General features: G+C 26.9%; 2 protein-coding genes and 1 long non-coding RNA gene across 5 annotated transcripts in view; 1 reads left to right on the forward strand and 2 right to left on the reverse strand.

Annotated features, from left to right (window-relative positions):
* Positions 1-2,047, forward strand: part of LOC135929182 (uncharacterized) — a 31,675-nt gene extending 29,628 nt beyond the window's left edge. For all 3 annotated transcript variants that reach the window (XM_065465727.1, XM_065465729.1, XM_065465728.1), the window contains exon 12: positions 400-2,047. In XM_065465727.1, coding sequence (XP_065321799.1) covers positions 400-1,367 — 968 coding nt within the window. In that variant the 3' untranslated portion in view covers positions 1,368-2,047. The remainder of the gene's footprint in view (positions 1-399) is intronic.
* Positions 2,048-9,104: 7,057 nt separating this feature from the next.
* LOC135928917 (uncharacterized) lies at positions 9,105-9,798 on the reverse strand. The gene is made up of 3 exons (XR_010572410.1): positions 9,785-9,798; positions 9,541-9,736; positions 9,105-9,340 (listed from the first exon to the last, which is right to left on the reverse strand). It is a non-coding gene; the product is annotated as an uncharacterized LOC135928917 (long non-coding RNA).
* Positions 9,799-12,857: 3,059 nt separating this feature from the next.
* Positions 12,858-15,279, reverse strand: LOC135928335 (phosphomevalonate kinase-like). The gene is made up of 4 exons (XM_065464781.1): positions 15,130-15,279; positions 15,027-15,087; positions 14,646-14,988; positions 12,858-13,092 (listed from the first exon to the last, which is right to left on the reverse strand). The coding sequence occupies exons 1-4, from the start codon at positions 15,213-15,215 to the stop codon at positions 12,947-12,949; spliced, it is 636 nt and encodes a 211-aa protein (XP_065320853.1). The 5' UTR covers positions 15,216-15,279; the 3' UTR covers positions 12,858-12,946.
* Positions 15,280-17,033: the final 1,754 nt, after the last annotated feature.

Genomic DNA, 17,033 nt, shown 5'->3' on the forward strand with positions numbered 1-17,033 from the left:
TTTATAGATAATTTTAAATGCAGAGTTTAATATGCTTTTCAAAATGAAAAATAATTTTAAAATAATTTCTTTTGAGTATTTTTTGATTAAATTATACCTAAGATTTCTAAAGATTTTTTCTAAAAAATCTTTCATGATGAAATAAAAAAAATTTAAAAAAAATAATATTTTGATCTTCTTTAAAAAAAATTTCAATGTTGTGAATCTTCAAAGATTTTTTGCTTAAAATTTTTGGCAAAAAAATCTTTAAAATTTTTAAAGCTTCAAAACTTTGTAAAAAGGTTTAAAGATTTGACAAAACTCTGTAAGAAGGTTTAAAGATTTGAAGGCATAAAAAGTATGCAACTTTATAAAATTGAGTGCCCTCTTAAATTAATTTAATTTATGATTTCTCATAAGATCCCAGCTTTTTCCCTATAATCGAATCTTCTCCGCTTCATAATGACTGCGCATTATTCCCTAACATAACTAAAAACTCTTCTAATCAATCTCCCAAATCAACAACCACAAACGAAAATGATAGCGGGTTCGGAACTCTATCTTACCGGGGCAATCGAATTAATCGCTCAAAAACGGCCGACGTTCGAGAACTGACACGACCAAAATTATTTACGCGCGATCTTTTACTTAATCAAAATGGACCGGTTAATAGAGGACATACGATTTCCAACGTCCTGAATTCCAGCAGTGAAATTATCCAGAAACAACATGAAAGGGATTTATTCTCTTATTATAATCCTAAACAATCGTTCAACCCTTTGAATTTGAGGAATAACCATCTCCATTCTAGGTATATCAGCAAAAGCTATGCTAGCAAGCTAGAAAACACCAGCGGTTCAAGTAGCGGTAGAGAAGAAAGCAGGCAAGGGGACAATACAAGCGACTCGTCAAGTCTAGGCCAAAATTTGGATCCCCTCAAATCGATTAATCCTAGTAAACATTTTCAGCAACTGCCATTTAACCCAAGTAGTTCTGCTAAAGTTTCTCAGCAACCACGTTTAGCGCGCCATCTTAAACAGCACCACTTCTACCATAACAATAAAATCTCAGACACTCCTATTTATCCCTTTGAAAATCGCTTAAAACCTAAGATAAATGGGGGCGGATCTTGCAAAATATCCCGAAGACATACTGTTATTGGGTTGACTGATATTCGAACTGACGTCGCTGATTGGTTAAAATACACCAAGAGTGAACTGCGCAGGCGTCGGCCATCAAAGCGACGTCATTTGTATCCATCCTTTGATCAAATGTCTTCGCCAACCTATTTAGAAATCATAGATAAGGGTTTTAACGGTGCTAAATTACGCGTTAACCTTATAAAAACAGTCCTATCCAACAAATATTACGCCGAATCAGCGGTTTAAAATTTCGAATTACTGCCAAAATATTAAATTTCCTTGCAATTTATTACACACAGTGGTAATAAACGATTAGATCATGATGTGTGCATTATCCATAACAATTTATGTAAAAGTTCGCTATATTGATCCTTAATATCATGTCATTATACAAGAATTGGTATTCTATGAATCAATGATTGTTACATTTTAAACTCGTTTATATAAATTATTCTGCTCTCCAAATACAAGCACAAACAACTATTCGGTGTATTATTATAATGTATTTTTTTTTGTTTTACGCATAATGCATTATAAAATTAACGCGAAAACCTTTACTTTGTAAATATAGAATATATTTTGACGAATATATATTTATAAATGAAAATACTATGCCTTCTGTTTTAAAAAGATCTTCCAGTTAAACTAACAAAGATTTAAAATTTTGTTCGGCATAATTTACATTTAACATTAAAAGTTCTTCCATACATTTATTTTTTTGTAAAAACCATTTTATATACCAAATATATTTTTTTATAGAGACCCCAAGAACCTTATTACGGAACGAGATCATCTGGAACTCTCCGAAAACTCAATGCGAGTTTTTGATTAAATTACATATTTCTTATAATTTATTTACAGGATGTTATTTTTAAATAATCGCGATAAACCCTTTGGCTTATTTTATTTATTTTTAAATAATAAAATAATTTTTATATATTTTGTTGTTCTTCGATTTATAAAGATATTTAAAATTAGATAGGGAAAGGAAGGAGTAAAACTACAAAGTAGAGAATAGAAATTCTCCGATTTATATATCGATCGATGCCTTTAATTTTAACCTAATAATAATTAGACTTCTATAGAAAAATTTAAGATTTTGACCTAATATTTAAAAACAATAATTAGACTTCTATAGAAAAATTTAAGATTTTAACCATATTTAAAAACAATAATTAGACATCTATTGAAAAATTTAAGATTTTAACCTAATATCGGTAAAACCAGATTTTATAATTTTCAAAAAATGATTTAAACTTAATAAAAATAATATTGCCGGAAAAACTACATTTACACTAACATATATAAGCATCATTGCTGGGAGTATAAATATATTCAAAATATCTTAATAATTAGTTTTAAAAGAGATTATCTCGGATGAAACTAAAACAAAAGATCCTCATTTATAAGAACAATTTTTTTATATTTTCTCTATAAAAGGGGGAACAATTTTATGAAATGGCTACCTTAAATTTATATTTCGTGTATATTAATCTTACCAGTAAACTATAAATCACGTTACTAGATGACAAGATGATCCGGAGGGAATACTACCCAATCCTGTAAATCTACCGGTTTGAGCCTCCGCAATATCAAATTGTTTGTTATAAAAAGTAAAAAATTCATTAATGTATAAAATCTTAATTTCAAATGATAAAATTAATAAATTATTTAGAAGTGATAATACTAGTGTTGTTAAAATTACTTTTGAAACATAACTAGTTACAGTTACTAGTTATATTTTAAAAGTAACTAGTTACATTATAATTTACTTTATACATCATTCATATATAACGCATTTATTTACTGAACGAATTTATTTAATATAAAAAAATATGATATACAAATTATAATCATTTGTTTAAAAAAAATATACAATTAATTTATATAAAAAAAATAAGTAAACCGAAAAAAATATCGGAAAATAGAATATTTATATTTACATCGAATAAAAATATCCTATATATTTGCATTGAAAAAAACATTCATTTTTCATAAAAATTTGAGTTTAATAAATGTTTATTTGCTTTTAACAACGGATTTCAAAATTTTTATCTAGGAGACGCGCTCGTTTCTCTCCAAAGATGAACTTCCCTAGACTGTATAAACGCTCTACAGGAGCACTTGATGTAAAAACATTATATTTAATAAAGAGTATTTTTAAATTTGGAAAATCGTCATATAAAGATAATGTACTGTTATTGGATTTAATAAATTTTCAAGAAATTCATCATTATCAATAATATTTTGACGCTTTAAATCAAAAAATCCAACTACATCTAATGATGTTTGTTGCGAATATTAACCATTTGTGTTAGATTCACCGCGAGTTATAAATGTATTTATTAAATTTAAAATTTACATCTTTTTTGTTCTATTCTTTTCTTGCCTTATCCAAGGCCAATCAGTTTTAAATAGTGGATGAAGAATAGCAGCAATTATATTATCATTATAATAAAGATCATGAAACCGATATCATTGTATTATTAATTTATAAATAATTTTTTAATTTAATAAACCTTTTTTTAATACTAGCTATTATAGTATCTTTTAAAGGTTGACAATATTTTAATTCTTGAATACCTTCCAGACAGATAAGTATCTGTGTTATTGTTGGGGTATAACAACCTAGATACATATATTTTTCACCTTCTAGTATATCAATAGCTTTAGCCACTGGTTGCATAATCTAATATTTTTAATTGAAAATTATTAATTTAAATTTACACTGCAATATTCTTTAATAAAATCACGATCTTGTGATGTAAATCTACATAATTCTAATTCATCACATAATTAATCGAAATCCAAAAGCATTTCATTTATGAGTGATAATATTTTATGGCAGCTGAGAATGTAATCTTTTTAATTTGCTCAGCTGATGGCCCAGATTTATTTTGTGTATTCCACAAACGTTGACAATTAGATATAGCAATCTTATGCGCTTTCCTATAATCCTCATTGTTTAAAAGTATTTCATTAGCATCTTGCGTTGCCACTAAGTTTAATGTTCGACAGGAACATCTTCGATGGTTGGGAAGGTAGTCAAAGTCATTTGGTTAGCCCAGAGGAAGACATTATATCTTCTATTGAAATGTATTCAATATCTGTATCATTATCTTCCTTTATTTAGAATACATGTAACTAGTTACTTCACAACACTAGATAATATTTAACAATTAATAAATTTAAACTAGTAAGTATCATTAGTTATTTTTAATATTAATTAAAAGTTCTAGAATAATCCAGTGTTTACCCTAAAACATGATTTAATTCGTGTATTATTATCGATTAATATAACATTAATAAACAACATGTTTTTTGCCTCCAAATTCATAATTATAATGAGTTATCACGTCATAATCAAAATTTTATTCAAATCGTATTTATTCTCTTTAAATGGGTTATTCATTCATTTATGCAAAAAAAAGTTTTACATTTCATTTTAGTCTTATTTTTGGGATTTTTTTTGTATTCTACAGTCAAGTACGTGCACATAAATATGATGAAAGTTAAAATAGAATACTTAAAATTTCATGTTGATTTCGCCGAATTTAGGTCTGGCCTTGAATATTGGAAGAAGTTATATAGCTCATGCAACAGTACCGATACGGTTAATGGAGATAGATGTTCTAATAGTGTTACAGGTAAGCAACATCATCAGTATAATAATCGTGAGCAAAATGAGGGGAAAAGTCATTACGAGTTTTTGGACGAGAATTCTAACACAACTCTTTACAAAAAGTTCCAATTGCTAAATATTCCGAATGCCTTTTTTATCCACAACGCTTCTGAATTGTGCTCTAACTTGAGTTGGAGTTACGACTTTTCTTCTTATTTCGGAAAATCTGCTACTACTTCTCCCATTATCGATTATATGAATAAGCTAAATATCGCTGACAACGTTACTTCCTTGTATCAAACCTATCTGAATATCATAAATGATAGCGCAAACAATTTTGACGAATATAATTTATTCAAATACAAACTTGAGAAGAATTCATTACATACTAAGGTTAATAGAGATAAATTTTCTACCTCGAAATATATTTCAAACATATACGGTAAGCCACCAATTAAACAAATGTCCCTAATCATTGGTTTATTTACTAAGCCAACAGATTTCGAGATTAGGCGGAACTTGAGAAAAATATGGGAATCTCCGCTTTCCGTCTATTTCAAATCAAGTTATTCCACAGATGCAAATTATACCAGCAGTTATTTCCCATTAATTAATTCTCGCAATGAAACGGTAATTTGCAAGGTAAAGACAGTGTTTATTTTGGGAATTTTTGAACCTAAAACTGTAGCTACGGTAAGTAAATTCTCGAATATTAGCACCGAGGAGATAAAGAGATTGGATAAAAATCGTGACCGGGAAAGGAAAGAAGTTCAGGCAACTATAAATTCTGAATCACTGGTGCACGGTGATATAGTACAAGCTACTTTCACGGAAAATTACACAAACCTATCTTATAAAACTGGCGCCCTTTTGAAATGGGTATCCACTCATTGCAATAAAGCGCAATTCTTACTTAAAATGGATGTAGACATTTATGCCAGGTTGGATATTTTGATGAGTGTGCTAGAAAATATAACATCCGCTAATATCGAATCAGAAGCTAGTTTTACTGATGACAAAATAGTGGGATCAGCGTATCAGAGGATATCAAAGAAATATATGCCAGAAAAAATACAGGTTATCCATAACAAGAGCAATAATGACCAGAATATCAATGAATCACCCGTAGTAGATGATTTGTTAGCATTTCAAAAAAGCTTTTATTGCAAAGTATGGGTTAAGATGCCAGTGTTACGCAATAGGAGGCATAAAAATTTGGTTGATGTGAAAGATTTCGAATCAAACTTTTACCCAAAATACTGTAGTGGGCCGGCTTACATAATGAGTCCCAGGTTAGCGGGGATTCTTTACCGAAAGTCTCTCGAATGTTGCGCTAAGCCTTTCCCCAATGAAGATGCTTTTTGGACAGGAATTATTCCAAACAAAACGATATCACTTAAGTACACGAACCTCGATCCTTATTATGAATATGGAAATAAGAATTGGAGCGAAAAAAACTATATATTCGCCAACTACTATAGCATGATGTTGGTGAAAAAGCTTTATTTTTACGATTCTTACTTGTAGAAATAATAGAGATGTTATTTAAAATTGCATAAGGCCATTTCCATTTTAGTTTACAGCGTTAAGCAAAAAGGTTCTCAATTTTTAGCATAAATAATGTTTGGAAACTACTAGGGAATAATTTCTTAAATAAAGGTAGATTGTACCCATTGTGTTAATTGTATAAAGCAAAAACCTGTCGAGATCAAATTTTTAGGCTCATCCTGGATTTTTTTTAAAAAGTAGGTGTTTATATTTTTAGGTGCCAACAGGATATAATGGTACTAAGAGATAATGTGATCAAATTGATAAATGAGGAATTATCGACAACTGGTGGAAATGTATCAATCACAAAATTAATAATAACTAAATTTGAGAAGCCTCTGTTTCTGATGCTGTAGGATTAATCAATTTAGTTTGAATTAAATTTGATTTATTAGATATACCAAGTCGTAACCTAGGTAACCTTTTATCAGATGAAGAATTAAGAGTTGCCATATATAGTTTGTCATTCTATAATACTCAATATAATACCTGCTGAGATCTATATATCCCTCACTCATATCCGAATCTACTATCAATTTCATTTTTTTTATCATGATATTTCTTATCCTATCCTCATTAAAATTTGTTCTTACCAGTAAATAACTAACTTAAATGATAATAAATTTATTTTCATCTTTTGATCCTTACAGTGTCAATTTTTATATGTATTTTCTCATCTGTTTTGTCATATAATATCCTTAGCCTTTTCCTTTATATTTTCCCCATTACTTCAAGAAAGAACTTTAAATATTTCTATATTATCCATTTCACTACTTGCAATTTAAATTAGTTTTTTCTTTAAAAATATATCTTTATCATCTTTAATTCCTTTAGGATCTCCGATTTTTTTGACTCCATTTCTATTCCTGATTGAACTTATTTCTTTATTAATCCGTCACCTAACTTTGTGCTTACCTTTATCTGCTAATACAAGAGGACATATTCTCATATATTTATGTATAAGAATATTTTCCATAAAACCTTTTATAATATTAATCTCTAGAGTCCTATTAAATCTATTAGAATTAATAGTATCCTTTATTCAAACATATATATATATCCCTTATTTCATTATATATAAGAGAATCTTATAATTCTTAAGTATATTTACTACATGATAAAAAAATCCCCTATATATTATTAATTCGTCCTTCTGACCATTACTAGGCTCACTTTTGGCGCTAGGAGCAATAGCAGCTTTATTAGGCGTAATATGGAAAACATCCAATAATCTTATTTTTATTCTTTTTGCAGTTGTCGCTATAATAATAACTTTTTACATATGAGGAAAGGACTTACAACATGAATCCTCTATATCAGGAGAGATGTTATCTACAATCTCTAAAAGATTAAAGTTTTCTTTTAATCTATTTATTGTTTCAGAAATTATATTCTTTGTCTCTTTTTTTGGACATACTTTCACTTTAGACTTTACCCTGACCCTGAAATCGGTAATAACTGGCCTCCTATGGGGGTAATACCCATTCCCTTCTTTGACCCCTTTTAAACACTATTATTTTACTAATAAAAGGAATTTCAATCACCTGAGCTGATCACTCATTTTTTTCAGTGAAAAAATTCAGTTCAGTATTATACCTCACTGCTATCACTGTAATCTTAGGGTTATACTTTACATACTTCAAGTTGAAGAGTACTTTCAATCACCTTTTTCAATTAATGATTCTTGCTTTGGAAAAATTTTCGTGGCAACAGGATTCCTTGGGTTTCATATTATTGTATTCTGTGCCTTGGTATTTAGGTTTATCTTTAATTTGGGACTTAAAATCCGTTTCTTCATTTCCAAAAAATTCTCTTACCTGATTGATACAGTCGAAACAAAACAATTAAATATTTCAAATTAACAAATTATATTTTTTTTTACCAATCGTTATCTCTTATATATGTAAAGCGGAACTTTAAAATTTTTAAATAAAATCTAAAGTATATTATTTTTTAAAACAAACTCCTTTAAATCACCATAATTATCGAGATATTTTTAAATCCCTGAAATTCGACCTGTATATTTTAATTTAAAATAGTAATTATTTTAGTAAAATTAATGAATCTTTAGATGTTTTTTGATTTATTGGATTATATTATCCTTCGATATTTTATGCATCATAATTCAGATTATCATTTTCTAGCGAAATTCCCATGATATCATCTGCCTCAAAATTCTCTTCCATTTCTATCTCTATTGGCGAAAATATTAAAATTACTTGATAAATTAGATTTATAAAATTGAGATATAAATTCAAATTTTAAAATTAATTATGTAATTATAAATGAAATTTAGTATTTATTATAGTATATATTTGATGATAAAATATTAAAACAAGTATATAAAAATATGTAAAATTACCAGAGTTGTTAAAAGATACTTTTTAAATGGATCTAGATACAGATACAGATACATAGTCTCAAAAGTTATCTAGATACAGATACAGCGTCTAAAAAGTTATCAAGATACAGATACAATTTTTAAATGTATCTGTATACAGATATATTTTTTTATGCTCTTATAGGTTTGCATAAACCTAAATTAATATTATATTGTGAAAATTCATGAAATGAGCTAAAAATTTATTGACGCGATATAACATTTATCAGAATATAACCAAAATTATAATTTTAATAAAATATATGAAAATATATGATTAAATAATTATTAGATTTCAGTAATAAAATATTTTCAAAATTTTGATCATTTAGGCATCCTCGTTTATCTGTGAAGACATTTTTAGCAACACTAAATAGTCTTTCCACAGGGGCGCTTGAAGGAATTGTAGTGTTATATTATTTTATATCAGTTCTTTAAAAATGCTAAAATCTCTACATTTATTTTTGAAAAAGTTATTTAAAATTTGTTGATTATCAAAATTTAAATCATTATTAGAAATTATATCTGCTGTAGGGTACTGAAAAAAATCTGAAATTAAATTATTTGTTTTTTTTGGCAGGTTATTTGCTTGCAGTCAGTTGATGACTTTGATAATTCACCAGCTAATCTTTGTATCAATTGTTTTCTTTTATAATGGCTGCATGCCATCTATAATAAAAGCAATAATTAAATCATCTAAAGTGCCTTGAGTTAAAGTCAAAGGTCTTTTAGCAAAAATATTATTGGAGGATGAGCCTTGCCAATATTTTCTTTAGTATTTTATTTTCATTCCCCTTTTTTATTTTTGTTAACAAGGTTGGATATTTTCTCTTAAAATTTTAATTAGAATTTTAAATATATATCTATACCCTTATGTGCTTCACGATATTGCACGTTGAAGTCATACTGACGGATATTTTTGTATTTTTAGGTAGACACGGCAAACCTTTTACCATCAGAGAATTAATTGTTTTCTTTGTTTTGAGATATTATTTTAAAATATGCTCAATTTGGCCATGGTAAAGCAATAGAACTTGTTGCTTCCTCTTCTTCATCGATATAGATCTAAATAAATATATAAACTTAAAAATTTAGTTATAAAATAAAATTTACCATTTCCATATTGTGATATTAAAATTTGTATGGTTTATTGATAAACTCGGACATAATATTTAAATTAATGAATATTTATATATATTTTTTATATATAAGTTTTAATATTTTATGTATATATAATTCTTTATTATAGTATTAATAAATATTAATATATAATATATGTATATTTATTTATTTCATAAGCTCATATGAAATAAAATAAATTTTACAGTCAAATATTTTTATTTACAATAAAAAAAGGGGTATATAAAATGTATCTTAAAAAGTATTTAAAAACAGATACAGATACCTCTAAAAAAATATCTAGATACAGATACCTTTCTCTATCTTGATACAGATACTACATTTTTATAGATACTTGTATCTAGATACTTTAACAACTCTGAAAATTACTAAATAAAAATAAATATATATATTATAAGTATCGAAGGCTCTAAAAAGAGCTTAATTTAATAATGAATATGTACCTAAAAAAAGTATAATTGTGTTTAAAAATTTCTAGTTGAAGTTTTTGTTTAAGAAATATGGATTCGCGATTTTCGTTTGTTATGTTAAAAAATTTTCGTGATAAGGTTTTTTAAAAAAAATATGTAGACTAAAAAATTGGCGTTAGTTGATATGACTATTGGCTGAAATATAAAGTTATTTAATTTTTAATATTTATTAATTTTTTTATTCTCCTCACAAGAGGGTTTGAATTAATTGACGAAGGAAAGGAGAAGACGCAGGTTGCGTCCCAAATAAGGGATTTCCCATTGGACAAGGGGGTGCAGGTTAAACCGCCGGGTTTGAGGCCGTCCTGTAATGAGAGGTTGGTTTAAGGATGTTGGGTATTATGGCCTTATTAAAAGCGTTATGGGGGATTTTATTAATTGCTTTATGCCGGAGATGGCGACCTTGTCTGCGGGTGCAGTTTTTAAATAAATAAAAAGTATCATCAATTAAAAAAAATACTCTATATTTATTATATAAAATTTTAAAATAAAGTCGGGTAAGCGGAAAATAATTCTCCGGAAAAAAATCCCTAGTAATAATTCTTAGAAAATAATTCTCCTAAATTGATTTTTTCAAAATCTTAAAATATATTATTTGAGGATTTTATTCCATGGATATATTTTTATAAGGAAATTTTTCTCCTTTTATATTAATTTTGTGATTATTAATATCTTAAAAAACGGGGATTTTTTTTCAGGGGAATTATTTTCCTGGATTTGAAATAACGTGCTATTTAGATACTCTCTAAAAGAGCACACTATTAGCTACCGCTATTAAATAAAGTAACGCGCTACTTTAGCTTCTTAAATAGCCCATTAGATAATTTTTCTAAACTGATTAATTGATATCCCTTTCTTTTAATTTTTTTTAATAAACTCGGTTCGATTTTGTAAAAAAATTGGTCAAGTCCGGTTTAGTAATTTTCTATTCAAATCCGGGCGAAATTTTAAAAATTATTTATCTGCCCTGGCTCCAGGTCTGCATTTTTCTATATAAAGTTACAAAAATTGCTCATATAAAATAATCTAAATACTTTTTTCTCAATTAAATAATTCCAATTAAAAATAAATTTGTATTCAAAAAATCTAGGAACCGGAGACCATTTTTGATCGAGTCAATAAGTACCTACTCAACTTGGGGTTAGGTTAGGGTTGCGAATAAATTAAATACTAATTCAGACATACATTTCAAACATAAATATATAAATGATTTTATTCATTTAAATAATAAAGAAGTATCGAATATTGGTAGTCTGTATTGCGAGGAATTGCTTAGTAGAATGGATATTAGTAGTAGGAATTTAGCTCAATTTAAATATAAGAATTTAATTAATCAAGTGAAAAAAGTTTCTTTATTTGATAAAATAATATTTAAAAAATCCATCATAAGTAAAACTGATTTCTTTTATTAAATAACAAATTTTTATGATGTAAAATAACTGATTGAAAAATGTAATTTTCTCATGAGCTTTATATATATAATAAAATGTAAAACAATTACGGTTATAAAACATAGCTGCAAACTCATATTAACAATTTAAAAGTAATAATAAAAAGATAAGTTAATATAGTACGCAATTTATTTTAATATGTAACAAATAATTTTTTTAAAATATATATTTATGGGAATTCTCAGACCAAATATTTTAAAAAAGGATACTGATGGGGTTCTATGAATTTTTTAAAAAAATATAAACCCTCTAAAATGGATCACCCTAATATTTTGAACAATATAATCTTCTCTTATATGATAAAAGGCTCGTCACATTTTGTGATATTTTTTTGTCGCATGTTTGTGTCATATTTTGTGACAAAGTGAACAATATTTGAATTTGGAATTGAACACTAAATACGATAAGTGAACATTTGCCGCAGCAGCTTAACGCTATGCCCTCACAGCAGTAGCCTAGTGTTATGCCTGCACGGATTCTCAACCTTATGAAAGTAGATGTCTAATATAGGTAACAATCGATAGCTAATAAGAAAATATATTAAACAGGAGGTCAAACTCTTCCCCTTAATAGGCGAGTCTAGGTCTAGGAAGTCATTACTATTTTAATCAACATAAAATATCGCTATGGATATTAAGAATAAAATTTGATATGGGTATCAAATAAAAGGTAATTAAAATGTCATTTGATTGTAATGAAAATTATCACTTTAAGAGGGGGATCAGAAATATTTTTATCAAAACAAAATATTAAGGTATTAATCAAATAAAAACTAATTAAAAAATATTTTAACTCAAATAACAGTATTCACTCTTGGACTTAATGTGTTGGACATAAGTATGGGGGAAGGGGTAAAAAAATTAGATATGGGTATAAATTCTTATTCCCCGTCATTTTTGACGGGTTATCTACTAGTTAAAGACAATAAACTATTTTCACTTTTTTAAAATCTTTTTCTGAAAAATTTTAACATGGGTTCGAGTTTAGGGTTAAGGCAGCTTCAAATTCCTAGATTTATCTCGGTTTCCGAAATTTTTTTTTTTTAAATCCATCTCAAAATAATGTTTTGATTTTCGTTATAAAAATTATATAAATAACGATAATTTTTGAGTGAAATTATATGCTTTTATTGGCCCCGGAATTTTATAAAAAAAATGACTAAAGAATTATATTCTAATATACATTTTTTTTCTTCAAATAAATAAATTTTATCATTATATATTTTGAATCAGCATTTTGTCGATAACATTGAATAATCTATCAAGTCCCTCGTTTAATGATTTATCGTCGTCATTGTCCACTTTTACATCCCAGTCCTTTATGGAATCGAGATCGCACTCACTCCGATTGTCATCCACACCTTCGAGAAGATGAAAAAAATAAGAAAATATTTATTTTTTCTCTTAGATAGAAGGATAAACAATTTAAATCTTAATGAATAAAACAAAAATAAATATTACAAGCTTCATTAAAAATAGAAAATTAAATGCCTGCGCAGTAGCGAGATCAATAAAATATTGGTCCAGCCATGCCATTATTCTTCTTTGATATTAAAAAATTAATTTTTTAAATGACGAAAAGTAACTAAAAATAATTCGAAAGTGGTTTCTTAAAGCGAACAATGAGATAAATTTTTAAACTTCGGCCACAATTCAGAATAATAAAAAACGCGCCATAATTCTGGTATATTAGATTCTTTATCATTCTAATATATTATATATTAACTGGAAATGTTTTAAATCATTTTCATCCTATTTTCCTATACATTTTCAATTTTCATATCATATATTATAATAAATAAGAATAAAAACAATAAATCAAACATAAAAATAATAAATCAAACAAAATATACCAGAGTCCTGCAGAAGTATCATTTAAAAGACATAGCCCAGATTGGATTTTTTTTCAAAAATTTTTTCCACCTGGCCCAGGTTTTATATTTTTATGACCAGCCCAGCCCTGAATTTTTTAGAAATTTTCAGGCCCAGCCCAAATTTTCTTAAACTATATTATATTTATTTTTAATTTTTATAGCTAATAATGTCGATTTAAGATAAAAAAAAATTCAGGCCCTGCCTGGATACATTTAAAAAAATTGGGCCTGGGTAGGCTGGGCCTGCAGATCTCTGAAATATACATCATAAAATTATTATCCAAGCTAAACCTTGAAATTTACAGCAATTACATTTGAATAAAATTGGAGCATGTATTTATAATTAGTCAATTTATTTAAAAAATTTTAATTAAATTTTGAAATGGAAAGAGGGGGTAGAATTATATTATATATAAATAAATAATCTTAAAATGGATTTTAATTCTATAAGAATTTTTTTTTACTATCATAAAATTGCAACAAAAATTCTCATAAAATCAAACTACCCCCTACTCACACCACCTTTGTTAGAGGGCACTGGTCAAAACAAAAATTCCCTTGATATTAACATGGCAAAAAATCTGCTATTTTTTAAAACACATATAATAGCTAAAATCTTTTTAATCAATAAAATATGGGCTCTAAAGGCAAAAGATATTTGTAATCCATAATAAATAAAGTTAAGAAGCTACCATTGGATGAGGGTTAAGGGGATTAATTTAAATAAATATATCAAAAAAGGATAGTACCAATACCTCTCTTAACTAATCCTATATTTCTACTAGGTGAAGTAAAAATTATTTTTTTTCATAAGTATATAATTATATTTATAAGTATGACTATAATGGCCATGATTTTTTTTAGAATTTTAATGGTGACAAATTATATTAACCTTACAAATCAAAAAAAAATCAAATCCATTTTTTTTTAAAAAAGAAGTAATTTATGAATGATATTTACAAAATTTATAACCTTCTGATTAACTATTATAAATTTTAAAATAAACCAAAAATATTTCTTTAATTTATATTTAAAAATACCTGGTGTAAATATCCACCCTCGTTTCAAACGGGAAGCGGATCCTGCTTTAATCAATACTTTAATTGACTTCCTAAGTAGGATTTTTTCTGTAAAAAATTTTAAATCTGATTTATATCGAACATCACTAATTATCCAAATTGGGAAAGAAGTATTTGATATTGTTTTTTCTGAATGATTTAAATGAAGATTTTCCATGACCTCATAATTTTTTTCTATTGCATCTTTGCAAAAAATATGTGGATCACTTATTCTTAATAATTGCCCATAAAAAATCATTTCCTTGCGATATTTTTCTTTAAATTCAGATGAATCCAATAATTTGTGAAAGCAAATACCCTTTAACTAAATTTATTTGTAGAAATATAATTTTATTAGTTTACTTTAGCATATCTAAATTTAAGAGGGGCAGATAAGTGCATAATTTTGCACATCTTACCATATCTAATATATAAATGCAAAATTTATAATTATTTATTTAATCACTTATCTCCAATTTTATTAGCTATAAAATCCTTCCCACATTTTCTTTTGCCACTAATTAGGATTACAATATTATTACAATTATACATAAATCATAGAAGAACCATAGAAAATTGTAAAAACCAGCTGTTCATAATCTTTCAGGTCGAAAACCAAACGATAAAAAATGAGAAATCATATGTTTGTATTTTATTGATAATACAACTTAAAATATTATTTATATTGTATATTTCTTTATTATCCAGCTATAAAATCATGGTTCAATATAAATTTAACATTTATTATATAATTTTATATTAAATATTTTCATTTATTATATTATTAAATATTTTTTGGTTAATTATTGAAATATAATAAAGCACTAGGCCATTATCTTTAAGGCCCAGTAGACTATGAATTGTCATTCCTAGCTCCAATCTTGGATTATAATTTAAGTTATTATTTTTAAAATATATGAAGGGAATACCATTATAATTTAAAATAAGTAAATAATAATGTAGCAATATCGTCATCAAAGATGGCAAATTTTTTAGGGGGGTAAGTATAGGTTTTTGATGGTATGCTTCCAGTGAATATCCTATCATATAGAGGTTAGGAGAGTGGATAAATTTAAAATACATGAGCGGGCGAGCGAGTTAAAATTAATACATTGAGTCGGCTTTCAAGTTAAAACACGCCCATTGCAGACCTTTAGTTCAGTAATATGTTATAAATAACATTATTTTACTTCTAAAATGAGTATTACCTAAAGCGAAAACATTATGAAGATGATAAGGACAATTGAAGAAACGGAGTTTTTCTATTTACCTGTTATGTTTATATAATATTTTTTTCAGGGATGCCACAACGTCAAGATCTTCTAAATATATGACAATTATGTATGAAATTCTTTTTAAAAATATCATAAAAAACAAATAATACAGGGAATGCTAAATTTAATATCTAGTAAAAGTAATAGCAAAATCATAAACGAAGTGATTTCATTCAGCAATTTATCAAAAACTTTAATAAAGCACAATATAAATATAATATTAGGAAGCTATATAAAAAAATGAAAAAAATTTTTTCGAACCAAAATTAATTTAAGAATGGCTTGGGTTCCTAAAAAGGAACAATAGTTTTGGTAAATTTTAAAAAAAACTAAAAGTGATAGATATGAACTGTCAGTTGGTAGAAGGTGAAATTGGCAAGAATATAAAATGAGGCTTTTGTATTTGTTTATTATTTTAGTGTCTGTTTGAATAAGTAGGTTTCTATTTATATTGATAGGGAAGGATAAGACCCATGCATAATCCTAAATAAGAGATTTGCCCATCCCAGAGGATAGTGGTAAGACCGTCATCTGTTGAGAGGTTACATGGTTCTAGAATATTAGGTATATGTTTTAAAAGTAGGTTTAATATTTGTTTATTGAAGAGTGTTGTTGATGTCGACCTTGAATTTTGATGCAATTAAGGCCACCCTTATCATTTATTATGAGGTTGCAGTTCTATCAATGAGGAGGATGAACTAGGTCGCATCCGAGTCTATATCCTAAAGTAAGTTTTAGTTGTACATTGGCTAAGAGATTCTGCTCAGCAAGGCTTCCAGCCATTCGTGGCCTCCGATAATATTTTCGTTTTAAAATAGTAGAGATGAAGAGGAAGATAAATTTGTAGTTTTTGGTAAGATTATGGTTTTTGATCTATAATTACCATTGGTTAACTTTATTTATTTATCTGTCATATGATTGATTGAAATTTATTAATATAAAAATTTTTTGTTCTTCAATATAGCCATTTTTTTGTAAAAAAAATAAATTTTTTTAATTTTAAGCATATATTTTGATCAACATTCTTTGAAACTAGATAAAAATGAGATGCACAGGATAATATTTTAATAAAGGGCAGGGTAAATCGGGTAAAAAA

The sequence above is a fragment of the Gordionus sp. m RMFG-2023 genome, chromosome 4 (assembly GCF_954871325.1).
Source record: "Gordionus sp. m RMFG-2023 chromosome 4, tfGorSpeb1-WG-v2, whole genome shotgun sequence".
NCBI classification, from domain to species: Eukaryota; Metazoa; Nematomorpha; class Gordioida; order Chordodea; family Parachordodidae; genus Gordionus; species Gordionus sp. m RMFG-2023.